The sequence below is a fragment of the Dipodomys merriami genome, unplaced genomic scaffold (genome assembly GCF_024711535.1).
Source record: "Dipodomys merriami isolate MVZ:Mamm:240054 unplaced genomic scaffold, mDipMer1.0.p SCAF_8, whole genome shotgun sequence".
Taxonomy (NCBI): domain Eukaryota; kingdom Metazoa; phylum Chordata; class Mammalia; order Rodentia; family Heteromyidae; genus Dipodomys; species Dipodomys merriami.
Window position 1 is genome coordinate 15,269,008 of NW_027206401.1, and position 27,795 is coordinate 15,296,802.

The 27,795-nt window shown below is 37.8% G+C and overlaps 1 protein-coding gene across 8 annotated transcripts in view; it reads right to left on the reverse strand.

Moving 5' to 3' along the window:
* The window catches only part of Utrn (utrophin), a 427,285-nt gene that overhangs the window by 181,848 nt on the left and 217,642 nt on the right, over positions 1 to 27,795 (reverse strand). The window contains exon 1 of one of the 8 annotated variants that reach the window (XM_070010731.1): positions 22,113 to 22,587. The exons of the other annotated variants lie outside the window; for them this stretch is intronic. Within the exon in view, the coding sequence (XP_069866832.1) occupies positions 22,113 to 22,256 (144 nt within the window). The 5' untranslated portion in view covers positions 22,257 to 22,587. Of the gene's footprint in view, positions 1 to 22,112; positions 22,588 to 27,795 lie in introns of those variants that run through there. 8 annotated transcript variants of the gene reach the window in all.

Sequence of the window (27,795 nt, forward strand, 5' to 3'; positions counted from 1 at the left end):
TCTCAGCCTCTGCAGAAGCGAATATAGATTAGCTTCTCCAGTCTGAGGCCAGCCGGAGCTGTACACAGTGAATTCAGGGCCAGCTGGCTCTACAAACAGAGACCTCATCTCACAAAAGCAAGGACTGAGAAGGTAGGTCAGTGATCTCTATCACTGTCCTAGCATACTCAGGACCCTGGGTTCAATTCCGATCACAAAAAAGAAAAAGTGCACATCTGAATACACTGCAGTGTGTGTACATGAGTGTATGTTACATTTAATATCTATGTAAATATATACTTAATTTTATAAAATATTAAATTTGTCCTAAGTTTCTTATACCCCATCGAGGACCCTAAGAATCTCATAAACAATCCCTAGGAACTCAGAATCATGGAAACCAAGACTTTTTGATATTTAGTTAAAAACACAGCTGCTGGCTTGTTGCTTAATGTATATATAAATATATATTTTAATTCTCATTTTTTCATGAAACCTTTTTAATCATCACTAATGATATTTCTCTGTCAGTTTTTGTTACACCAGCAATTTCCCTTTAGAGAAGGTTCACTGCACTGACTATCTGCCAGGAAAGAACAGTACACAGTAGAGAGAAGCCACCACCAGTAAGATTCTCACTATGAAGATGCTGTTTCTGGAGAGTTCTTTCAAGAAGTAATTACAGGTTCACAAGGTTGCTCATCATGTGAGCTTTTATGAAGCTCCAGTCATACTTTCTTTATGGTAAGGCTGGTCACGGTTGATATTCATAATATCAACCCTAATATCTGATGTAGCTTGAGATCATACGTAGGACTAAGATCGCTCTACAGCAGCTTTTGCCGTTTTTCATTACTTAACTGGTGGATGGGGCAGGCAGCATGCTCAGGGAGGAGGCGTTCTCCCCCAAACTCACACTCAACCCCAATCAGCACTGCCTGCTTTGGTTTCTTCTGAAGCTGAAATGCAAATGGAGGAAGGCTGGGGGCTTTTGAGTCAGATTGGTCCAGCTTTGTATTCCTGGCTTTGCTAATACATCTGTGAATTCATGAACAAATGAAAGAACGCTTCAGCCACCTGGTGGGTCTCAATGCAGAACTATCCTGACAGATGAGGCATGTTATCGACTGTGTGCATTCCCCAACCACTTTTCATCTTCTTACCTTGCAACTAGTCCCACCTGTTATCCTGCCCTGTGATGATGAAATACCGAGAAAGAACGCTGGAGACTCATCTTCTAGGCCAATCCAGTAACAAACTATCTTTGAAAAACAAAAACCTGTGTCTGTCTGTCCATTCAATCTGTTCATCTATCTGCCTGCCATCTTCAGTGGAAGAGAACAAAATCTGACCTGTACAGATGCAAATATGTTCTCTTCCTTGAATGTAGTGAGGCAAAGAGAAGGAGGCTGAATGGGCAACACGAGTTTCCTTCTTCCTCACCAGGCCGCAGCACGAAGAATTCAATGCTTTCTCTCATTTCTCCATGGTACCATATCCCATGCCCACCTCCCTCCCTTTCACCTAGAATAAGCAAAAATTAGTGACTTTCCTCCATCCTGTAATTCTATGCCTCATTCTCTAAAAGAGTGTAAGAATTTACCTAAACCTTTACTCAAGTCCAACTCATCGCAGTGGGATAAGTCCTGGAATTCTTTTCAGTCCAGACGCTGCTTTGGGACAGTAACCTAGTGGTCATTTCAATGTTGCCTCCCCCGGAAATATAGCATCCTGAGCACTCTCATATTCCCTACAATCAATATCAAAAAAGATGGCTAAATCTAAAAGAAATGAGTTTAACTACAAGACTGTTTCTCATAGAAGAAAAAAAAAAAAACCTTAGAGGGCAAACATGATTAACAGCAGAACACAGTTGCCAAACAGAGCTGCAGAATCTTCATCCATAGATATTGCTTATGATGACAAGAAAACTGATTTCGTCTTCCTTCATAGGACTATACCTGAGCTATCCCTGGGTGGTAGGATTTATAATAACATGATTGATAGCAATAAAACATCACAAATCCTCCACAGCCAAAGTCTGGCCACTTGCACTGTTGTGGACTTTCAGGATCCTAAGACTCGTACAGTCTTGACTAAAGAAAAAAGATCCTCCAAAGAAAACAGCCCTCAGAAGTAAAGTAAAATTAATTATATCTGGACCATAATGAGAAGTCTCTGGGGTCTGTGGAAGCAAAAATAATTTAATCAAAGTTACTAACATGCAGCCAGGGACCCGGGGCTCATACTTGTAATCCTAGCTGTTCAGAAGCCTGAAGATCATGGTTTGAAGCCATCCCAGGTAGACAAATCCAAAAGACTTTTTATCTCTATTCATCCAATAAAATGCAAGAAGTGGCTTAAGTAAGCAAAAGCATGTTTAAGTTTGAAACTCAAAGCTAAACAAGAAAGGAACAAAGGTGAAACCCAGTATTGGTGCATGCACACATGCATACACATGTACGCACGCACGCATGCACGCATGCACACACACACACACACACACACACACACTCACACACACACACACACACACAAAAATGTTAATAATATGCCTGAAAAACTAAATCTCTCCCAGAACATGGTTCACTAGTGACCCACCTAGTTTGTTAAGCACAGAACTAACAAGATGTATGGGAGAAATAGTTTAGCTTGTCACAATATGTCCAGAAATAAAATTCCTAGCTCCATATTTACTTTACTATGCACTCTATTCAGACTCCAAGTTTGTTTCTGTATCTTAGGTTATGGCCCAAATACTGATTCACTATTTTCACCCTGAAAGAAAATATTGATTATCTACTTTAATATGCCTAAAATTATTAAATGTGAGGTCAAGGATAGTGAGTGGTACTTCCTGCCACCTTCAGAGGGGTCCCCTGGGGTCTGGTGACACACATTCTTCTGTGGGTGAAGACTCCCAGGTCAGAATAGATGGAGTATCTGTCAAGTGACTCCAACTGACACCACTTTTTCAAAGTTTACATTGACATCTAAACCCCAATTCTAGGATGGAAAAATCAAGAAAGTAGAATGTGTATTGCCAGATTTTGGGAAAAAAAAAATCTCTAACTCAGAGGTCACTTAATCCAAGATGGATCAAGCTTGCAAACACCCAATTCTAAAAGTTGGATAATATTTGTTGACTCAATTTTGAACCAGTGCTCTTCTGACACAGTGTAAATACAAGCTTTAGCTCCCAATCAGTTTGGAGAGGTCAAAAAAGACTTTTTAATATAATACAAGCTATTTGGACAAAACTCTAAAACAGATATTTACTGGAATGAGAAAATGCAAATCGAGTGAAAATATTGAAAATGTCAGTCCATTGCACGGCACTTAAACTGAGCATTAGCTAATTTTAATGATTGCTTTCTCCTGCAATACTGCCAATATTGCCATCAACAGATGTTGTTGCTGAAAATGGTAATTATTATAGATCCTAGACACATTCTAGCTGGCTCTCTCTTTCTGCTTCCCTTGGTTGGTTTGTGTTAGCAAAGACAGCTTTGCATGTTTAGGCCACAAGTAATTTGAACTTGTATATTGTATAGAATGACATCACCATACAAAATCAATAAAGTGATCAATTAAGATTTTTCCCCCAGTGACAATGTTTTATAAACAGTACTAAATAAATCTAAGTTCATCTTTAATCACAGAAGATTTATTACTAGTAGATTCTAATAAACAAATACCCTCAAATTAAAACAGGAAGACACAAAAGAAAAAATCAGAAAATATTATATTCCATAATAATAGTGCAAGACAGTCATTGGAGTATGAATTTAAATATTACAGAAACAAGTGCATAACTTCTTAATTCTTTTGAGCAGCTGACAAAAAAAAGTGTACAGCATAAAATAATGCAGATTCAAAGTGAGATTAAAAGGCTGCCTGGAAGCCCTCAAAATGATTTCCTCTGTTTCATCCAAATATCTGAGCTATCAGGAAACTTAGCCTGCATTTACATAACTCACTCCAAACTGCAGATTTCTTATTTTCTACTTAGTATTGAGTTCCACAGTGAGATGAAAGATTGGTGCACACAATGAAGTCACAAAAGTCTAAGTGGTTGCAAGAAGCACAAGAGTGTAGCCTTGCACAGTAGAGGTGACACAATAAATAGAATATTGATCTATTTCGAAGTAATTTTCTACAAGTAAGTGGCAGGTGATTTGCTGCTGAAGCTGATGTTAAGAGAAAAGTTATTGAGTCAAAGTGAAAGAAGGGTAAAAACAGAAGCTGGAAGTGGGGCTTACTATTGAAACAGCCACGGAAGATCTATGGTCAGTGCCTGCCCAGTAAGCCGATGTGATATCCTATCCTCAACCATTTCACCAAATGGTCTTGAATGACTATTATATGCCAATATGGACAACAGGGCTGATGGTCATGAAACTACAAACCTTTGAGAGATGTGCTATAAAATTTTGATACATTTAGGTTTTATTTTTGTTGCAAATTTTGTGTCTTTCTATTCGGGATAAAACTATCAGAAAAAAAATATATGATGAATTGAGTAGGTACTGTGAATTGGTACAAAGGCAATACAACCAGGTTCAAGAACCAAGAAGTAATACCAAGCTAGTGTTAAAGAATGATCTTCATTCACAGGAAATTGGAAGAATCTTTCAGAAAAGCTGAAAATAGTGAAAAAACAAAAAACAAGATCACACAGCCCTGAGTTCAAGCCCTAGTAGCACATGCATGCATGCGCATCACGTGCATATGCATGCGCATGCACGCGCATATACACATTCGAGCACACATACACATACACATACACACACACACACACACACACACACACACACACACACACACACGGCAGATCAAAGTAGACCTTTTGAAAATTAATGAAAACATGTACAAATGAATTTCCTTAAGAACATTAATTATTTACTTAGGTAGGAATAGATTTCATAACTGCAATAAAAGTGTTGCTTCCTAAATAATTTATATGTCTTAGCATCAAATAGTTGTTACCCAGGTGTTGAGACATCCAGCAGATACATGCCAGTTCAAAGGATTTTTTGCAGAGACAGAATTAGTAATTAGTGGTAATTTGGCTCACACCTGTAATCCTAGCTAATCAAGAGGCTGAGACCTGAAGAATACGGTTCTAAAACTGCCTGGCAGAAAAGTCTGTGAGACTCCAATCTCTAATTAAGCATCCAAAAAAGCCAGAAGTGGAGCTATAGCTCAAGTGGTAGAGTGCTAGGACTAAGAGAGAAAAAAAATAAAGCTCAGCCAGTGTCCAGGCCCAGGTTCAAGCTCCCAAACCAGCAAATAAAATAAAATAACATGGATTACAAAATTATGGATTTCAAAGTTAAAGCTAACAATAATATGTGAGATCAGTATTCTCAAATATTACTGAAATTTGCATTAAGACAACCTTTGTGGAAACTATCTGACAAGGTACATAAGCATCTGACAGAGCCACACATAAGAAATAATCAAATTTCTATTAAAACCAATAATCAGCTACACCAACAAACATCAATTTCAATCTAAGATTTAAACAAAGAATCCACTAAAGCAGTATAAGATAAAAACCAAAGGAAAGTTATCTTTTTAGTTTACAGAATTCCATGTAATGTGTACATTTCCATAAAAATGATTTTAAAACAAAATGTAAAATGGAACCAAAATTAATATTCAACAAATGCAAATGGGATGATAGAAACATGATTTCAGTTGTTCAAAAATATCCTTGGCATACATATATACAAAGAAGAATGAAATAAAGTAAGGTGCTAATAATAGTTCCTAATAACAGAATTAACTGGTAAGTTTTATCTTACCCTTTTATATTTTTACAACCCAAGCCTTTTTTTGCTTTAACATATGCATGAGTGAATATGTAAAATGCTATTTTAACACTAATGAATTCTTATTTCAATTTGCCAAACCCAATTAAAAGTGATTTGCTATCTATACATCTGCAACAGCTGATTATTATATTTCTTTGACAGGATAATTCAAGCATTTTTCTAAGAAAGCAAAAGTTCACATCTTAGAGAACAAAATTTTATACCTTTTATCACTTAGAGTTTTAAAACAACAATTAAAAAATCAACTTGATTTATAACGAGTGACATACCATTTCATTCAACCTTTAAAGTTATGTTCAGGAAGATAATCACCCCACTCCAAGCCCAGGACTCCTTTTCCCTATGCCCGGATGATGTTTCACAGGTATTTTTATTCCCTACTTACTTCCCAAAATATTTTATGCAAGGTAAAATAATACCATAGAGCTGGGATACAACTCAGTGGGATACAACTCAGCATTTGCCTTGGGCATGTGCCAGGCGCTGGGTTTGTAGCGAGTACCTCAAAAGAGTAAAATTAAAAATAACAGCTTGAAGAAATATTTAAATGATTACATTCATTGCTTCTTTTTTTTTTTTCCTTTTCTTTCTTTTTCTTTTTTTTCTTTTCTTCAGGTTCTCGGCACTGTCCCCCTGAGCTTCTTTTTGCTCAAGGCTAGCACTCTACCTGAGCCATAGTGCCACTTCGGGGTTTTTTATGTAGTAGTGAGGAATCCAACTCATAGCTTCCTGCATGCTAGGCAAGCACTCCACCAATAAGCCACATTCCTAGCCCTCCCTGCTAGTCATCCATCCCATACAAGCCTTTACTCAGCAGCTACAAAGCAGGAAGCAGGTTGCCTGACTCTTCATCTTTCATTGCTAGCTTATTATTAGAGACAACATTCATTGTATACAGTCTTGTGAGCCTTAAACGAGGTTCATTCTGACTGTAATAAATATCTATTAATTTTGATGTACTTCAGAACGTAGGGATGTTAATCGAAAGCAATTAATCAAAAGCACAAACTAAATGTTAGAAATAAATAAAAATATTTTAAAGGTTCCAACAACTGAGTTATCTGGCAATATGACAATTCTGATTCCTTTTAAAAAATCAGTACAACATATGTTGTTCCAAATAATTTCCAGTAAGTAAATAATGAATAACTCTACATTGAAAGATAATATTGAATGATGATTTTTCTAAGGCAATAATTCAGTTTATGTGATGATGTGAAAAGTGCTGGAAATAACAAGGTACAAAACATAATAATTTCAAACCTTAACACTACAGCAACCTGTGTCTGAAAAACCATATTACCTGTGATTAAGCTAAATTATAAAGTAACTGTTTTAAATCGCAACTTAGAGAAATGAGAAAAAGCACAATAAACCAGTGTAAACCTGAGTAAGGTTTGCAGTCACTTCTTACGGATAAATCATTCCTTCCTTCTTTTGACAAAACTAATGTACCTAGATAAAGATGATGAGAAGCCGGGCGCTGGTGGCTCACGCCTGTAATCCTAGCTACTCAGGAGGCTGAGATCTGAGATCTGAGGATCGCGGTTCAAAGCCAGCCCGGGCAGGAGAGACCGTGAGACTCCTATCTCCAATAAACCACCAGAAAACCAGAAGTGGCGCTGTAGCTCAAGTGGTAGAGCGCTAGCCTTGAGCTGAAGAGCTGAGGGACAGCGCCCAGGCCCAGAGTTCAAGCCCCACTACCGACAAAAAAAAAAAAAAAAGATGATGAGAACCACAAAGTTTAAGGATTTAATTAGATAAACTTCTCCTTACCTAGATAAATTTTAAAAACAAATGTATAGACAATATGTCAACATCCATTCCCCCGCCCCCAGAAAGGCACTTTAAATCTGTCCCAAGCAAAAGTTAGCATTTTCAAACAAGATATGGAAAGCCTCATTATATAAAAGAACTGGCCAAATGTTCTTATTATAATGCAATTCAAAGAATGAATGCTTTCAACAAAACCAATTTTCTTTCTATTCTCCACAGTTACTAATCTATAACAAATGGAGGAATCGATGCTACCTCTCTCATGCAGGAAGTTATATACTTGTACAGGAGTCATATGCAGATTCACCAAATAAATCAAAATGCTTTAAGCTACTAAGTGTTTGTGACCATCTTAATCTGAAATGTGAAGAATGCACAAAGGTATTAATGGAAATTCTTTCATAACTGTCAACAAGTTACCTTTGCAAATCTTCAAATAATAGGGCCAACTTTCACTAGACTGGGCTGTTCTCACTCTTAGATTTCATCAGGACAAGTCAAGCCTATAAAATCACTGAGTGAAGAACCTCTCTTTCCTCCACTGTCCTGACATCCAAATCCAGAAGTATGAAGATGTTATCATATGTATGATCTAATTGAGATCTTTTATGAATTTATTGTTAGGACTACCTTCAAATCAATCGTTCTTGCCAACTACATGATTCATTTGGTGTCAACAGTCCATCTCCCAAACCCACAAAATGCCCTTCTGTAGTAAAAGATAATAAACTCCAAAAGTAGCTACATCCTCCTGAAAGCACTCAGTCATTGTCAGGATGATCACTCAACCCCTCAAAGCCTCTGGCTAGTTGTCTGAAAACAAAAACAAAAACAAAAAAACAAGAAGGGACTATACCCAAAGTCATGGCTGATTATTAATTTTTTTTCAATTCCATGACCTTAAGAAAACTCTTGGCTATTCCTGCTCTATTTAATCTGCATATGGAGCTAAAAACAAAATAACAAACAAACATTAAAAAAAAAAAAACAACCCTACACTGCTGCGTACCAGTGGCTCAAGCTTGTAATCCTAGCTACTCAGGAGGCTAAGATATAAGAATATAGATTCGAAGTTAGCCCAGGCAAGAAATTCCATAAGACTCTGATTTCCAGCTAATCACTAAAAAGCCAGAAGTGGAGCTGTGGCTCAAGTGGTAGAGCACAAAACTCAGGGACAATGCCCAGGCTTCAAGTTCAAGTTCCAGGATCCACGGGGTGGGAGAGAAGGAAAGAAAAGAAAGTTAAGGGAGAGCTACAGGCTCAAGCCCAGAGTTTAAGCCGCAGTAGTGGCGCATATGCACACACAGAGACATACACACAAAGACGTACACACACACACACACACACACACACACACACACACACACACACACACACACACACACACACACACCTATGTTAAGTGTGAGGTTTTGCTGGGCACTAGTGGCTCCCACCTGTAATCATAGCTATTCAGGAGACTGAGATCTGAGTATGGTGATTCCAAGCAAGACTGTACAGAAAAGTCCAAGAGACTCTAATCTCTAATTAGCCACCAGAAGACAGGAAGTGGCACTGTGGCTCAAGTGGTAGAGCGCTAGCGTTGAGCACAAAGAGGCTGAAGGACAGCACCGAGGCCTTGAGTTCAAGCCCCACAACCGAACAAAAAAATAAGAGTAAGGTTTTAATAGGCACTGAACAACAAGAGTGGTGACTAACACAATACTACAAAAGGCAGTCCACTACCTTAGCCAGGACCGGCACCTGCTCATCTAGAAAGCACTCCAGCTTGTAAAGCAAGGATGATAGCAAGTAAACTCCTGAATCATTACATTTTCTAATGAACTATTGATTCTCAACCCCATGTGACTACCTGAAGTTTTGGTCACTGTTACAAAGTTTCTGAAACCTTTTTCTGGCTTCCAATCAAACTTTGCAGCTTTTAGAAATAAGCATAACAGGTCATTCGGTTTCCATTAGAAACAATTACTTCCCAAAGAAGACCTGCTTGTCTTCCTTAACCGTTGGCCCTGCCAGCCAACATCTTCCACAATGGCAGGATATGTACTGAAGTAATGTGAGCTATGCTTCAAGAATGAATGCAAAACAGCACTCAGCCACCATGGCCGCTAATTCAGGTTCTCTGGTGCCTCTCAAAGCCTCCCTCTCAACATAGATATTATGCAAAAAGCACTGGAGAAGTACTAGAATGTTTAATTATGATTAGAATTGAAGGAAAAATCTTCATCCAGCTTTCCCAAGTGTTAAGTGTGTTTGCCAGTATCTAAGATCATGAATGCACAGACTTGAACCATAGCCGCCCTAATTTAGGATTGAATGAAGATTTGAGAACATCTCCTTTGACTAGATATTGTCGCCTCTGGGGCCATTAGCCCTCCGCTGAAGATGTGATCTCATTCACGTAGCCCCAATTTGAGCCTAAGTTGTTTGGAAAAACCAGCCTGGTTTTTACTGGCAGAGAATGTACCTTAATATGGAGGCTGCAGTGTGCCTCAGGAAAGAGAGAATGAAGCAAGCCTGCCCTGCAGAAAGCCATGAAGTATGTAGTATCAGCATTCTGCTGCCTGAGTTAACACAAACACAAGTTTCAGTTAGCACGATCTTCACTGTTTCCAAAAAAATGTGCCTGCACTGGGTGAACTGTGAAAAGCCTCCACAGACAAGCACTGTCATTGTTTGCTTACAGAAAGTAAAGTTAGAGAAAACGGATCGTTCTATGTCAATAGTACACTAGCTCTGCACAACCAATTCCTACACAGAATTCACCCATGGATATCTCTAAAGTTACAGAAAGCATATTCTTCCCATTGCCCAGGGAGAAATTGAAGGTTAATTTACTCTGTGCACAGCACACAGAATCAAAGAGCAAGTCAGGTAGGCAAGTGTAGGTCTTCAGATTCCAAATTCAGCATTCTTCCCATTATATTTTTTAACAGTACTTTAAATAATTAGTATGGAAAATAAAGTCTATAGTTCGGTAAGGCTTCTGACTCATTACACCTGAGCCATTCTATCTGTCATTAATAACTGAAACTCAAAATTATCCAATTCTCTTAAACTAAGGAAGAAATTTACCACAATAGATGAGAATGATTTTTCCATGACTTGTATCTCATACTATAGAATCAAAATCCTCCTCTTAATATACTATAAAAAGAAGAAAACAAAGAGAATTAGTGGTAGCCTAGGGCAGGGAGAAGGAAATGAAAGAAAGCAGAGTGGGATCTCATGGTTCTTTTGTGAGAGGCAACAAAAATATTCTAAAATTAGACCATAATGGTTGCACAACCCTGCATAAATATGCTTTTTTAAAAACCATGGATTTTTCCATATTTAAAGAGTAAATTATCTTGCATGTGAATTGCATCTCAATAAATGTATCTTAAAATAAAAAAACTGGAACCAAAGTATATTGCAAGCTGGTGCCAGTAGCTTATACTTATAATTCTAGCTACTTGAAAGGCGGAGACCCAGAGAACTGTGCTTTGAGACTCCATCTCTAAAATAACCAGTAAAAAAGTCAAAGAGAAGGCATGCTTAAGTGGCAGAAGGCCAAATGAACAAGCTGAGCAAGCTGAGGCCCTTAGTTCAAATCCAAGTGCCACAAGTAGTAGTAGTAGTAGTAGTACTAGTACTAGTAGTGATAATAATTAGATGATAAATAGATATAACAATTCTGCTATAATACCATTACAAACTGGAGTAAAAGCTAAAATTTGGGTTGTTTATTTAATGTTTACAAATAATGGTTCTGTTGAAGGGATACTCTTAAAACAAGATACAGTCCCAAACTCAAGAAGCTAGCAATTCAGACAGTTAAAGAGAAATAGTTAAGAATAACTGTAGGCAAAGTTATATATAAAATCTATTTTTTTAAAAAGGTCTACATAACATGGAGTGGAACACTCTACAGTAGTGCATCCTTTGGAAGCATAAGTATAAAGTGCCACTTGTCTGTGGGACTTTGGGCAGCTTTAAATGAGGTAGTACAGATTTGAAAAGTTCCACAAGATGTTAAGAATTACACCCGCAGTTCAAAGGCAAACATCAAGCAATTTCAGCTTTAGAATGCTATCTGGGCTTGAGTTCCCCTGATGTTCACAAATATTTTCCCCTTAAATATGGACTACGTTCTGAACGGTCAAAAGTCAGATGTATCTGGCATATGTAGTCTTATAATCAAAGAAAAAAATGTTCATCATTTCTGAAGGACAGGTACCTGATATTCTTTGAATGCAATGAACAGTCTTTCGGGTACTATGTCTTTGCTTGTTCAATTGGCAGGTCCCAGAATTCTCTGCACTTCAAGCCATCTTTGAGATTCCTATTAGAGACTTCCTTTTCTCTGAACGGGTCTTTGTTATCTTCAAGTCACAATTTGCTATCCTTTCTTGTATGTTCAAACAACTTTTACTTCTTTTATACCATATTTGTCACATCTTATTTCAGATACTATCATATCAGGACTCTTGGCATTTGGAATTCAGATGTTTCTGGGATAGACTATTTGGTCTCATACCTAGGCAAATCCTTTCGCCTGCCTAGGTATTAGTTACATTCTATTAGCAGGGTTACATTTTCATCTAACAACTTCAGAAAATACTTTCAATGGATATTTCTTACCATCTGTGAAGGTACTAAAAAAAAATCAGCATTTAGACAATAATGAGCAGGTACACAGGTACAGGTAATCTTCCTTACAAGAGGGAAATTTCCAATATGCACCAAAAGCCTTTCAATGTGCTGATACTTCTGGTACAGTAATTTTCTATTCCTAAATTACATCCTTAAAATAATCAGGATGTACTTAGTGATTCATAAGGATGTTCACTACAGAGTTATTTATCAGGAGAATATTGGCAATAATCTACTCCTCTAGCCAGATTTGATAGCTTGAGTAAATTATGGAGAAGCCCTTCACCAGGATTTTATTTATAGTATTAATGTTACAGTCCAGGAACTCTTTATTGACAAGAGAAAGGAATTCATGATATATCAGATTTAAAGGATGGGTAATCCCAGAAGAGAGCAAAATAACAAATGACTTGTCACTTCTTCCATACTAACCAGTCATGCCAGCCCCTTCGCTTACAGGGAGCAGATTTGCCGTAAATACAGTGTCAGATCCTGTTTCCAACCCAAACAAGTTCTCTTCTCTTCTACTTCTTTAACTCTTGTTAATGCTTATCCTTAAAAGTAAAACTTCTGAGCTGGGGTGTGGCTGGAGTGCCACTGAAGTCAGTTTCATTGTGAGTAAATCCAGACTTTTAAGTAAAATGTAGGAGCCTAATGGAAAAACCTAGAAGAGCACTGTTAATTAGAGGAATGCGCATGCCTAGGTGGTTTCACAGCCCATCTGTCAAGGGAAGATTTTGATTCCACTTCTGTAAAGAACATTGTAAACAGAGAAAACAGCACCCCTCAGGAGGGTTTGGATGGCCCAGGCTGCATCTCAGATCCTGAGAGTTAGTCTGCAAAGTTCCAGGGACATAATTAGAATGCAGATAACACTGCCACATCCAAGAGATATTAGGCTGTTCAGTACATCCATGTGAGAAGGTTTGAGATATTACTGGCAATGAAAGAGACTAATTCCAATCTCACTTTCTAAAAAGGGAGTTGAGACAGAGGTAAATTACATGATACATCAAGGGACATTACCAAGGGACAGAGCCAGGATTATGAGAATGCACGGTTTTGATTCCAGACTTAGCATGAACTCCCTCAATGGTAAAGTTCTGCATAAATATATACAATGATTTTTTTTTTTTTTTTTGCTAATTAAAAAGAAAATCAGGGCTGGGATGGTGGCTCAGTGGTAGAGCGCTTGCCTTGCATGCATGAAACCCTGGGTTCAATTCCTCAGCACCACATATGCAGAAAATGCCAAAAGTGGCGCTGTGGCTCAAGTGGTAGGGCGCTAGCTTTGAGCTGAAGAGCTGAGGGACAGTGCCCAGGTCCAGAGTTCAGGCCAACAAAAAAAATCAGGTCTGTGATCCCAGAGAGGGAGTCAGAGGCTGGAGGAGACTGAATTTGAGACCAGACTATGCTAAATAATCACAGTGTCTTTAAAAAAAAAAAAGTAAGCTTTATTAAAAAAAATTCTTCAGAACATCTCATGTGACCCTCTTTATTTTATGAAGACAACGTGTCAGTCACAGATATGTTTATATCTGATACATATATAATATATATATGTATCATATATATATATGATAGATATATATGAGCCACATGTGTCTCAACTGAGTTAAAAGAAAGGCATCCTGGCCAAGATCTGAGGATCATGGCTTGAAGCCAGCCAGGGAAGACAAATCTAAGAGACTCTTAGGTCCAATTACCCAAGAAAATGTCAGAGGTATGATTCCAGTGGTAGAATGCCAGCCTTGAGAAGAAAAGCTAAGAAAGAACATGAGGCCCAGCGTTAAATTCTAATATACTCCACCCTCAACACAAACAAGGCACAAAGAAGAAATTTTAAAAATTCTCTTTCATTTATTTTTTAAAAGCCATTATGTCCTTTTAAAGATAATGAGAAAATACTACACTGAGAGCCAGGGGCAGGGGGCTTTACACCTATAATCCTAGCTACTCAGGAGGCTGAGATCTGAGAACCACACTTCAAAGCCAGCCCAATCAGGAAAGTCCATGAGACTCTCCAATTAAGAACCAAAAAAAAAAAGAAAAAGAAAAAGAAAAAAAGAAAAGAAAAGAAAGAAAGAAAAAGAAAGAAAAAAAAAAACAGAAGTAGAGCTGTGGCTCAAGTGGTAGAGTGCTAGCCTTGAGCACAAAAGCTCAGGAACAGTGCCAAGCCCACAGTTCAAGCTCCATAAACAGCACAAATAAAAACCTAGGCTGGGGCATCTGGGTTGGTTCCATATCTTAGCTATGGTAAATAATGCTGCCATAAACATGTTTGTAGTGGTAGCTTTAGTATGGTCTTGTTTGTGATCATTTGAGTAAATGCCCAAAAGTGGGATTGCTAGGTCATAGGGGAGCTCTATGTGGAGTCTTTTGAGGAACCTCCATACTACTTTCCAAAGTGTGGGACAAGCAGAAAAGGTCAGATAAAATGATGTTAAGTGAAATGAACCCCAAGATAGGGACACAAGTGTTTTTTTTTTCTTTCTTGTTATTGTTCCTAACGTATTTATAATGTACCATGTGATTTTTTTGTTTCTTTGTGTGTTCCTCCCCCATGGTGTAACCCATTTTCACTGTATTTGATGTTGGTGCCCTGCATCTTGTATATACACTTCTGTAGCTTGGGGAAGGGAAGGGAAAAAACAAAATGCTTAATTAAGGATACAGGTTGACCCATTTTAACAATGAGACGTAGAAAACAATATGTTGAAAAACAAATTTAGGCAGGGAGAGGGAGGAGAGGGGGAGTGTAGTTGTGGAGCTGGGAGGGAAAGGAGGGTAGGGAAAAACAAAGGAGGAGGTAACAATGTTTGATAGAAAATGTACTCATTATCTTGCTCATGTAACTGTAACCCCTCTGTACAGTATTTTTACAATAAAAAATGTATTACAAAAAAAACCTATGCTGGGTATGGAGAATTAGTTTCAATGAATACAAAACTTAAAACTGTGGTACTGAGAGTCAAACCAAACTAAATTATAAATCGAAAACCAGAACCAACTATATGAATTTGCATTAAAATGAGCCAATCTATCTTTTTTACAAAGCTGAAAAATGATTCCATTTTTAAAAAACTATCCAATATATAAACTTGAACACAAAATCTTTTTCTCTTAAATTTATAGAGCCAGAAGTTGACATCAAAATAGTTTTGAAAAGACCACATTTCATTGTCTTTAAACTTCTGAAGAAAACAAGTATGTAGCCACTCCCAAACTGTCAACAATAAAATATCCACTGTACAAAATCTGCACAATGAAATGGATGAATTAGATGATATCCAGTATTTCCTTATATGTTTTGGGTTCCAAGGTTCATGGAAGTCTAGGTTAAATTTCTTTCAACAATGAAAAGCACATGGAGATAATTCAGAACAAGACAGTATCTACTACCTAATAAAGTAATATTGCTTTCTTTGCTGTTCATAGTGTGTGGCTCATTGTATATAATATAGTTCCTAAAACTACTAAAATTAAATAGAGACAGAAATTGGATCTGGAATCAGAAATAAAGCCAGGTCTTCATACACGTAGGGCCCTCTACTAGGGGAGGGTAACGTCCTTTACCTGCTGAGTTATGAAAGCTCTTTCTCCAATTTTTGTTGTTTTGTTTTGTTTTCAGTTATGGGGCTTGAACTCAGGGCATGGGGTCCTGTCCCTGAACTCTTTTGCTCAAGGCTAGTACTCTACCATTTTAAGCCACAACCCCACTTCCAGCTTTTTTGGTGTTTAATTCTAGATAAGAGTCTCACAGAGTTTCCTGCCCAGGCTGGCTTCAAACCACCCTCAGATCTCAGCCTCCTGAGAAGCTAAGATTACAAGAGTGAGCCACAGCGCCTCACTCTTTCTCCAGTTTTAATTTGGAATGACAAGAATTTCTTTGCCACATATCTTTTAAAGTTAAATAATAATATAATTGTACCAACATCATATTAATGATCTAATGTATAGGAGAACACATTAAATTCCAAAACAATATGAACTAAAAGCAAATCTTATTATTTCCCATCATGATAGCTTACTCTTTGCTGCAGTAAAGTCTCTCAACACCAAAGCAAAATACTTGCCTCTTGTGAAAATTCAATACCATCTTCACTGGATGTTTTTACAAAATTCTGTTTAAGTTTCACCAAGTCATACTTTCACACCAGCACCCTATTTATTAAGCTGTAAAAGGCACTGTCTGCTTTTATAAGGGAACATGGTTATAAATTAATCTTTTAGAATTCCACAGAATTTAACAAACTAGAAGAAGAAAACCCTTATATGTAATTCATATCTTTTCCAATTCCAATTATTTGGACTTATTTACCTTGCCCAGAAATTAATAAACTTTGTGAAAACTGAGAAAGCTACAATGGCATCTAATTTTCTAAGTACCAACTATACTCAAGAGAAACTGGTAGTGCTCAGTTCACAGTAAGAGAGAATAACTAATGTCAGTACATTTAAAATCTAGCAGTATCTACAACTTGGCAATTCCCATTTGAAATTTCCAAAAATAAAGGCGTCCCTTTAACTGCATCCATATTGCTCTCCAGACTCTCTCTCTCTCTTCCTCTTCCTCTCCCTCCCCCTCTCATACACACACACACACACACACACACACACACACACACACACACACAGAGGATCATCTGTTTATTCCTAAAATATACTAGCATCATTCTTTTAAGATTATATTTGTGGTGTGTGTGTGTGTGTGTGTGTGTGTGTGTGTGTGTGTGTGTGTCCAAATATAATCTTAGAAGAATGATGCTAGTATATTTTAGGAATAAACAGATTATACTGTGTGTGTGTGTGTGTGTGTGTGTGTGTGTGTGTGTGTGTGTCTGCCCTAGGTGTGTGTGTGTGTGTGTGTGTGTGTGTGTGTGTGTGTGTGTGTGTGTGTGTGTGTCTGCCCTAGGGTTTGAACTTAGGGCCTGGGTGCCATCCCAATGTTTCTTTTGCGCAAGGCTAGTGCTCCACTATTTGAACCACAGCTCCAATTCCAGATTTTTGTGGTTAAGAGTCTCACAGACTGAAGATAAAAACCAAGCACTTCAAATCTTACCCTCCTGAGTAGCTAAGATTATAGGCATGATTTAACATGCAATCTTACAGAAGGGTAAATATTATTTAATTATTTTAAAGTATTATTTAATCATTGTTATTTAAGTGTTATCATTTAAGTATTATTAAATTCATTAATAAGTTATATTATTTCATTAAATAAATTAATAATTAACTATTATTTAATAATGGTGTTATTGAAGGACATGGCAATCATTGCTTCATTTGCATTTAGGTAAAAGTCATTGATAGTAGGAATTTTCTCATTAACAAAGCACTAATGTAGCATTTTAAACAGCATTTTGATATCTTCACTGACTTTGGAAGCTGTTAGAGAAGTCAGGAGCCATCCAAAATAGTATTGCTGCTTTTAGGATGGTAGGTAGGATGGTAACAGGTAGGATGAGCAGATTCTCTTGGGATGACCTCACTTCATGTTATCTGTGAGCCTGACCGGGGTAGGAAATACAGCAATGGAGTGGGAACAGAGAACGCAATCTGCCCCATGTCTTCACACAGCTCTGCAGCACACCACAAGCCCTCAGTGGAAAGAGCTAGAGGAAGGAATTCTTCTGCACATGCCATTTTTTAACCCACGAAGTCTCTCACTCTTTGCAAATTTTCAGAGCTCACTAAACCAACAGTTGCATAGAAAACCAAGATAAAACAATTCTTTAGGTTATCAAGTAGAAAGGCTACAGGTCTGATCCTTTTGATGACTCAAATATACCAATGTGATATGATCGTTCAAAGAATCTGACTGTTGGCCTTAAAACATCTCCACATTCCTGACAAAGTTCTCCTACTCTGAGGTACTGGAGGATTTTGATTGTTTAATAGCAGGGCCCTCTACATTAAAACAAAAACAAAAACAAAAACAAAAAAACAAACAAACAAACAAAAACAGGTAAGGAATGTGCAGAGCATAAAACCTGTAAAGTCAAACTGTTCAAAAGTAATTCATTTGGCATGTTAAAAAATAAATAAATAAACATACCCAACCTAAAAGGAACCTTAAATTCTACATACAGTTTGCAAATGTTAGGTGAACTTCATCTAGAAGTGTGTTGAAAGGTTGATGTGTTTTGGAGTCCTACACTATCCTCCTCATGGTTCTACAAGTTTCCACTTACTCTATGTGGTCCACACACATGAAAACATAGGTACATATGTACTCATACACATACACACATACACGCACACATGCATATAAACACAGCTTTCTACAAACATCACTGGTCACCCTGCTTTGCTTGGCAGAATCTTCTAGCCCCTATCTCCCATAGGACTCAGCAGCAGAATTTCTGCTAGCATGGGAGACAGAGTTCACAGAAATAACTTCAAGACCACCAGCATCCTGAAAGCTGAGTCTCCAGAAAGCCAAACCAGGAAACACCACAGCTTCATCCAAGGTATACAACCACAACCACCCCAAATGGAGTGGGTGTATCACGTAGAAATAATCATGTCTGGGCTACAAGAACATAACTGGACTCTTGTTTAATATACAACGTAATCACAGCATCTGCGTATGTTTTAAGTGAATATATAGAGATGTTTAAAGTATTTTTCCATAATTATGGGATGACATGATTTACCAAGATTATAGAGTCAAAATTATTTAAGTTAGAATAATTCACATACATATGAAAAATTCTTAAAACTTTTTTTAAAAATGCTTACATCCTGAAGATCTCAATTTAGAAAGCAACTTATTTTTTCATTTTCTCCTTTTACTATAGTGACTCATATCCTAACCTTCTTTGTAAATAACTTTTTATCACATCCTTAATTATTAAGTATTTTATGAAAATTTGCACTAGGCAAAATAAAGGGCCTATAAAATTCTTGTGTGATGCAACACCAACTCAATCAGATTTAATACAAAGATATGATCATATAAAATAACCCCAAATAATCATATAATAAAAACGAATTAAAATAAATAGCTTTTAAATCACTTACATTTAGCTTTGATTTTTACCGTGCTCTAGTAGAAGAAAATGTAAAGTTTAGAATCATTCCTAGCTTAAAGGAATCAAGGAAATAAAACTAAATCAAGAAAAATTAGCATCAAGCATGGGGTGAGTCCAGGTCATCATGGCAATCTCCATGCTGCTAATTATATCACCACCTAAGCAAAACTTAGGCTTCAGTTTCTTGCCCCAATTTTATGAACAAGAAATATTTTTAAAGGCAAAAATACATATGAATGTGTACATAGGTTGAAATAGAATCAGTTTTAACTCAAGAGATCTGTGAATTTCCTCAGTGCCTCTTCTTCTTCCTTTCCCTCCCTCTCCTTGAAATACAGGGGAAAACAAACACGGAACAAGCATTTCTGCATACATTGCCCACCGCGTAACACTTCAAGGTGTTTTCTGACAGTCAATGGGAAGTATGAGAATAAGCAAAAACAGATGAGGAAAAAAATGTGATAATGCCACAGGATATATAAAAAGAAAGACAAGAGAGAAATAGAAAGGGGATTCAAATATTAACAAACACTTTGGAATGCCAATGTGAATTTAAAATTCTTCAAGTTTCTCTGAGATTATACAATTACTCGCATCCATTTCATTTGGGGAATGAATTTATCACAGGCAGCCTAGACATCTGTATGATAAAACACTGAAATGTGTAGCATTTCCTTCAGAGGTAATTAAATTTGCAGCATGGAATGGACTATGGTACAAGATAAATCCATGACAGACTTCACGATTTAAAGGAAAGGAAGTTTTCAGAGTCTTAAATAAATATCAACTCCATCTAATCCTCTATGTACCACACACTGGACTGCTAGTAATTAAAAGGTAATTCCTATTGAATTCTGCAACTACATTTTTCATTTGAATCATATGAATACAGTGCAATAACTACAATGAGTTTTTTAAATGTAACCAGGCAAATAACATGCACCTGTTACCAGCTTGTTTATTTCATAGTAATCGTGGTACTTTCTAACCTGGGGTCTCAGTGCTTTACCCAATACCTCATATATCACTGCCTTACATTGACACCTGCTGGAAAGCTCTGGAATTGTGTATTTCTCCTTGTACTTTCTGGGTAGTGGTTAATTTTTTGCATACGTGGAGGGGATATATAGATTATATATCAGTTGCAAATAAAAGACAATTCCCCTAAAAGTAAAATTAATATTTATTCTACATATTTATATTTTACTGGCATCTTTAAAAATTATACATCAAAAAAAAGTCTTCCCAAAGAAGACTTCTGATGGGAATTAATGTATCCAATGATTTAAGTAACTTCACTTGTACAGGGTTTAATAATAAACAGTATCTTTCTCTGTATTTAACTTCTAACTTATCTAAAACTAATTTAATATCTTGGTCACATGACTTGATTTTTTTAAAAGCCCTGTTTTTGTGGAAGTACTCAATTACAAATCAATTAGAAAAATAGACCCAGCTATTGAAAAGAATGTATCATCTGTCCATACTGATTGATAGTTGAAAATAATAAAATAATATGTATTAGTGAATTAGCTTCTCTCAAACTACATTCTCATGAAAAAAGATCATTAGTGACAACACATTTATTCTTCAAAGTGAATCAAAGTGCCCCACCACACACACACAGAAATAAATAGTTTCAAAACTTTTAGAACTAAATGAATAAGTGGTATGTTTTAATTAACTAGATACCACTGCAAAGAATGTCCTAGTGGGTTAACGTATCACCCTAAACTTTTCAAGTAAAATGAGTGTCCAGATAGAAATACATTTAACTGGCCAAACTTTAAGAAATAATAGTATCATATGATCAAGTTAATAGAATATTGTTTCTCCCCCGACACAAGCCAAGCATGCATCTAGGTAGATGTGTCATCAGAAAAACATTACTGTTCTAAAGGCTGTTTTCCAAGCAGTGAGTTTGGCCAGCCATCCCAGCAACAAGATACATTCTGGAGATTAATGTTGAAACAGACAGGAAGGAAGGATGGAATAAAACACAGTAGCTATTCCATCCTGCAGTGGTCTAAAAACTGCTCTAACATTCCTGTCATAATCCTTCCTGTTACATCAAATCCCTCCTTTCCCAGTAAGTATTAAGATAGTATGAGCATATGAATAATATATAGCTACAATTACAAATGACAATTACAAAAACAAACAAAAAACAGCAGTTAACTTTAAAATAAAGGAGGAAGTAGTTCGTGGCTTAGGTTTAGGATCTCTGACGTTGTATTAGAAATGTCCAAGTGTCACGCAAGTTGTCAACCGAAAGTCTACTTAACCCTGTCCAAATCAAATTAAGTCCTTCAAGTTGAATTGCAAGAGAGGAAGACTTACAAGAATTGATGGGATGTTTATGGTTAGGGCAAAGCCTGTTGTTTTTAATGTGCTTTAATTTTCTTGATTAAAATAACTATTTAAAAAAACCTTTTAAAGTAAGATGAACCATTTCTTTAAACTGAAAGATCATCTTAAATTCTCCTTTTACTCTCATGAACATTTGCATAGGATTAATGTGCAGGTCAATATGAAGACCCTGCAAAGTACCACAGGGGTAACAGGTCTTTAACAAAGCTAGTTTTGTTGTATTTTCCCCAAACAGTTCACTAGCCTGTCTCAAAAGACAGGGTTGTGTCGATTGCAACATAAACTAGGCACAAGAACAGGACTTAAACCAAATGTCATTAAGCAATGCACTTCAACAGCTTTTACGATCTGTGACGAAGGAAGGGAATCCTTTCGGTCTTTGGTAAGAACCAGAAAGATGAGTTTTTCAGAAGCTAGGAAAAACAGTAGAATTGTCAGCCATCCCCAGCTCCTTAGCTCCAAATCCCTCCGTTACCTTACAAAGCTTCTGATAGCGAGGAGAAGACACTGCCATCCTCTGTAAACGATGCAACAAAACCACAACTTTCTGCAGAGACGTTCTCACTACGGCCATCATTTTAAGTTTACCACACTTCTGAAGACACCTCAGAATTTGCATTATAAATGAACAGCTCCGATCATTTCCACTCGGTCACTGGACAATGATTTGCCAGTTCTCTGAGCATGCTCTTTTCCAGAAATGCATTTGAAAAGATCCAGGGGTTTAGATTCTAGGTAGGGGAAAAGGAAGGCTAGTATTCCTTCAACTTCTTCTCAATTTAAAAAAAAAAAAAAGCACAGACAAATGCCACCCAGACAGACCCCCGCAGATGTTCACAGCCAGGACTTCCTTAGCCCAGCGTGGCCAGAAATGAAGCAAATTGTCCAGCAGCCAAGAGCTTGCCGGCTTCTGGGGAGGAGCGCGCTCCGTAGCCAGAGGATATTAAGTGAAACATTAAAGCTGCACAGACAAAGCAGACGGCCCCTGGAAACAGAGAGAAAGCACATCGCCACCGTCACCGTGCATACGGGAGAGCTGGCTTACAGGAGGACACAGTGTGGCAACACCCCCCCACACACACACACACACTAAAAGAGGGATGCCTGCTCTGCCTGACTGAATGCAGAGCTGGCTGTGCTTGTGGTGCGACTGAAGAATAGATCCTGAGCGAAATCTGGAGAAAGAGAAGGGAAGCCCATTCTAATGAATGTAACCCATACATTAAGTGCTGTTCAATCACTTCCAGCCAAGTCTCAGAACAAGATATTTGAAACAAAATACAGCAAGCCCTCTTCCTGGGGGAGGAGGGGGTATGTAGCTTGATATATGTTCCCCTCCGTGCAAATCTATCCCCTGGACTCCTGTGTGCCTGCCCACAAAGAAAACCTTACGAAATGGACCAGGTGAGGGCTCTTTTAATTAAATGGCATAGTGAATAAAAAGAAAATTCTGCCACTGAACATAAAACATTCCAAATTCCCACATTACCCCAAGACAGTATCTTCAAGATCTCATTTTATTTGCTATAAAACTGTTTTCATTTTATGAAGAGGAAATATAAGGCTATAATTACATAAAGAATGAGCCCAGAACTTTGGAGTTTATGTACATATTCGAGGCACTGTTTGTACTGCCATGACATTATCATATGGGGGAAAGTGACAGTAGATGAGCAGAAAAACTCAGGTTGATTAAATGGTGGGGTCAAAGGGCAGCGTCAGAAATAGAACCCAGATGTTTCTCAATATCAGGGTCCTAGTCAACCTAATAACCTGGCTAATGATGCAGTTATACCTCTGTCCAATGCTACACTTCTCTAAAAGAAATGCAGGATTGGCAAGGATTTCTTTTTCTTCCTTTACTTCACCTGTCACCCAGTCCTTCAGGTATTCATGACTGAAAGTCCCATCTGTGAGTGTTACAGGGCTGGGTTCATTAAGACGCGTTTTGCAGACTTCTGCTTATGTGTACGTCTCCTACAGTTCTCTACTGAGAATCTATACTGCCTCCTTCTGGTGAAGTTAAGAATATAATGTAGCTAAGAAAGAGCAATGTAGAACAACACAGAGCCCATCAACACATTCCAAAACATTTAAGTTGTTAAACAGACAGAAACAGGTTAGTGATTATTTAGGATAGAAGGACTATGGATGAGGAATGGGGAATTGATGATGATGATGATGACGATGACGATGATGATGATGATGATGTGTGCCTGTGTGCCTGTGTGAGTGTGTGTGTGTGTGTGTGTGTGTGTGTGTGTGTGTGTGTGTGTGTGTGCGTGCCTTACTGGGACTTGAACTCAGGACTCTGGGCACCGTCCCTGAGCTTTTCTGTTCAAGGTTGGCACTCTCCCACTTTAGCCATAGCTCCACTTCTGGCTTTCTGATTGTTAATGGAAGCAAGAGTCTCACGGAGTTTCCTGCCTGGGATGGCTTTGAACTGTAATCCTCAGATCTCAGACTCTTGCATATGGAGCGGCTAGCACCCAGCAAGACAACAGATTTTTAAAGTATAGAAAAGTTCTAAGTTGACTGTAGTGATGCACAACCAGAGTTGCACAACCTTGTGGCAATACTAAAACCAGTAATTTACAAAATGCTAGCCATAATTTATAGCCAATAACGCATCATAAAAGTATAAAGTGACATGCTGAATATTTCCTATTCCAAAATGCTCAGGATCAGACTTGCTTTTTTTTTAAAAAAAGAATTATTTGTTGCCTATCTGTCATGACACATCCTCAAGCATGGGACTCAGGTCGAATCAGAAAATTCACTTCTGCTTCCTACACTATACACAGAGCCTGTGGGTAACTTCTATCATATCTTTTTAATAATTCTGCCTATAGAACAAAATGTCCTGGTGTGGAATTTTCCTCTTTTGGCATCCAATCCACGATCAAACCTTTCTTGGACTTTGAAGCATTTAGTTTCCAATCACTGGATTAGGGATGTACAAGTGATGTCATTCCCATTCCAGAACCTACAGGTAATCTTCCTGAGAAACAGATAATCCCCACCCCACCCCCCACCCACACACACACCTCAAACACAGCCCTGGGTGCACAGCTGGAACATCTGAAGCAAACTACAAATACCTGCAGCTGTGGAACTCCCAGATGACCAATGGGATAAAAGCAGTCCTAGGGGATAAAGCTGTAAATAATCCTAGCATACAACCTGTGACAGAGCAGAGTCAGGAAGCACTTAGCCTATCACCCAGAAAGACCCTGGGGACTCAGAATGTTACCCAGGAAATAACTCAATCAACTGGTACTGCTACCATGCAAAACTTCAGTTTAAAAACATAATTACAATTATATTCATGTCCTAAAATGTGACCATGAGAGTTAAGATGAATGCATGTAAATTAATAAACCGGTGAGCAAGCCAATAATAGGCCTTCACTCAAAAACAATAAATAAATGAACCAAACACTGGGTGTTCATGCTTGTAATCCGAGCTAATCAGAAGGCTGAGATCAGAGAATCAGAGTTCAAAACCAGTCCCTGGCAGAAAGAACATGAGACACTTATCTACAATTAATCACCAAAAAGCCAGAAGTGGAAGTATGGCACAAGTGGTAGCGTGCCAGCACTGAATGGGAAAAAAAAAAAAAAAAAAAAAACCACTAAGGGACAGTGCCTAGATCCTGAGCTCAAGCCCCAATATTGACACACACATGTGTATGCACGCACAAACACACACATAATTTAAGTGAATTAATTAATTTTTCAACTTTAGCCAAATTTTCAAATCTGATAACCCAGTGACAAGAACCTTCTAGACACCTCCTTCTGGTTATTACTCAAAGGCCTCATTTCATCAAAGCCAAATTAAATTATCCATCCCATCGTATTCTTCAGTAACTTGTAACCCTATCCTGACATTTTCATCTTGTGTATGCCTAGATTCTGATTCTAAAACCATCTGTAATCTTCCCTAGTCTTGACCCTCTCCCCCCTGCCCTGAATGGGTCCATATCAACAGGGCATTAGATCCACACATACTGTCCACCAGTGCCTGGTTGCCAGTCATGATCTCTGACCTATATGGCTGCAGAATCATCTAATCACCTCCCCTCTGCCATTCTTACCAAGTGTACGTAACTCCTCACAATGTCATCTGCTAGATTCCTACAAAGCAGAGATCTCAGCACCTCTCTCTTGCTCAATATTCTTTGTGACTTCTTTCCACTGTGGGCAGGTTAATATATAAAACACTTAGGTGGGCACACAAGACTTGCGATGCTCTACCCCATTCAGTTCCCAAGTCTCCAAAGAATCAATTTTTCTCTTGCCAAAACCCTCTGCGGAGGAATAAGACCTACCCACCTTGTGGCAGGATAATGAAACATAAATCCACAAATCCAATATGATCATCCATGCTTAACAGAAAGGGCATGTGGCCTAGCATACTCCCAGAAACAAATCTTCATCTTCCACTGCGCTTCCAAACTCTCCTCAGTCAAAATCCGCCCATGATCCACTTTAAACTGAATAGAGAATAAGCACCACGAAATACTCCTAGTGGCCTTACATATGCTTGTCACAAGACATAAAGCAAAATAGTCAGTGAATATGTCATCTAAGTAGTTGTTTTACACCCCTGTGAATAAATCACCAATATACATGGTCCCTGTTCCATCTTGCATGGGGCATATAGCCAAACCATGTCAGCACACCACCAACACACACCAATACACCACCAGCATGCCACTAGCACAACATTGACCAATTTATTTCCTAATTTCAAGTGTTTCCATATATATTCCCTTTTTCAGCATATACCTTCCCATTTCCAAACAAGGTTCCATTGAAATCATTGAAAAAGTGAGAATCAGTAATATGCAACCTTAGAGGAAAATTAAAATGCCTTTGTCTCTGAAATACTCAGCCATGGAATAAGTCTCTCACAATTGTCTGTCTACCTAATTGATGTTGAAAATAAAGATATAGAATGCTATCAAAAGAATGCTTCATCTCGGTGCCGGTGGCTCACGCCTGTAATCCTAGCTACTCAGGAGGCTGAGGTCTGAGGATCACCATTCAAAGCCAGCCTAGGCAAGAAAGTCTGTGCAAATCTTATCTCCAATAAACCATCAGAAAACCAGAAGTGGTGCTGTGGCTAAAGTGGTAGAGCACTCACCTTGAGCTGAAGAGCACAGGGACAGTACCCAAGCCCAGAGTTCAAGCCCCATGACTGACAAAAAAAAAAAAAAAAAAGTAACACACACACACACAAAAAAAACCAGAATGCTTCAGAATTCCAAGCATTAAATGAAGGAACAAAGAAATGAGAAATTGTACAAATATATGTACAACATGTACAACGCAAACATAGGTACAAGGTAGCTTAAGATAAACAAGGAAATCTCAGTGGGCTCATAGCAAATGCTGTCTTTAATATCCTATACAATCCCAGATAATCTTAGTAATATGAAGTTATTTCTGAGAAACATTACTGAAAACATTATATTTTAATTTGAGTTGGCAGCCATTTTCTTGTTGGTATTTGCCCTGTGACAAGTAATTTTGGTCTTAGTTGTCTTTATTTAAAAGATTCTCAATGAGCCAGGTGCCCGTGGTTCACAACTATGATCTCAGCTACTCAGGAGACTAAGATCTGAAGATCCCAGTTCCAATCCAGCCTAAGCACGAAAATACATGAGACTCTTGTTTTCAATTAACTACTTAAAAAGTCAGAAATAGAGCAGTGACTCAAGTTGTAGAATGTTATACTTGAGCAAAAAAAGCCCAAGGCCCAGAGTTCAAGCCCCAGGATCAGCACCAAAAAAAGAAAATATGGGAGAGAAGGAAGGAGGGAGAAAGGGAGGAAGAGAGGAAGGGTTGGTCCAAAACATTTCTATTTAAATTTATTTCTCCTACTGTGTGAAAATTCATTAACTATGGTGAAGCATTTATACTGTGGTACGAATATATCTAAGATAAAATATCAGCAAATATCAGTAAACTCTGGAATTTTGCTGGTACTAGTCCTAGGTTCATTCATTGTCTATAACCTGCTTCCTACTAAACTGCTAACCTCGATATCTGTTGAAATTAACAGTGCTACATAAATTAAATATCTATGTGCATTGGACACTCAAGGGTAGAGTCCTTTAATTCTCTTTAAAAAAATAACATATTCCATCT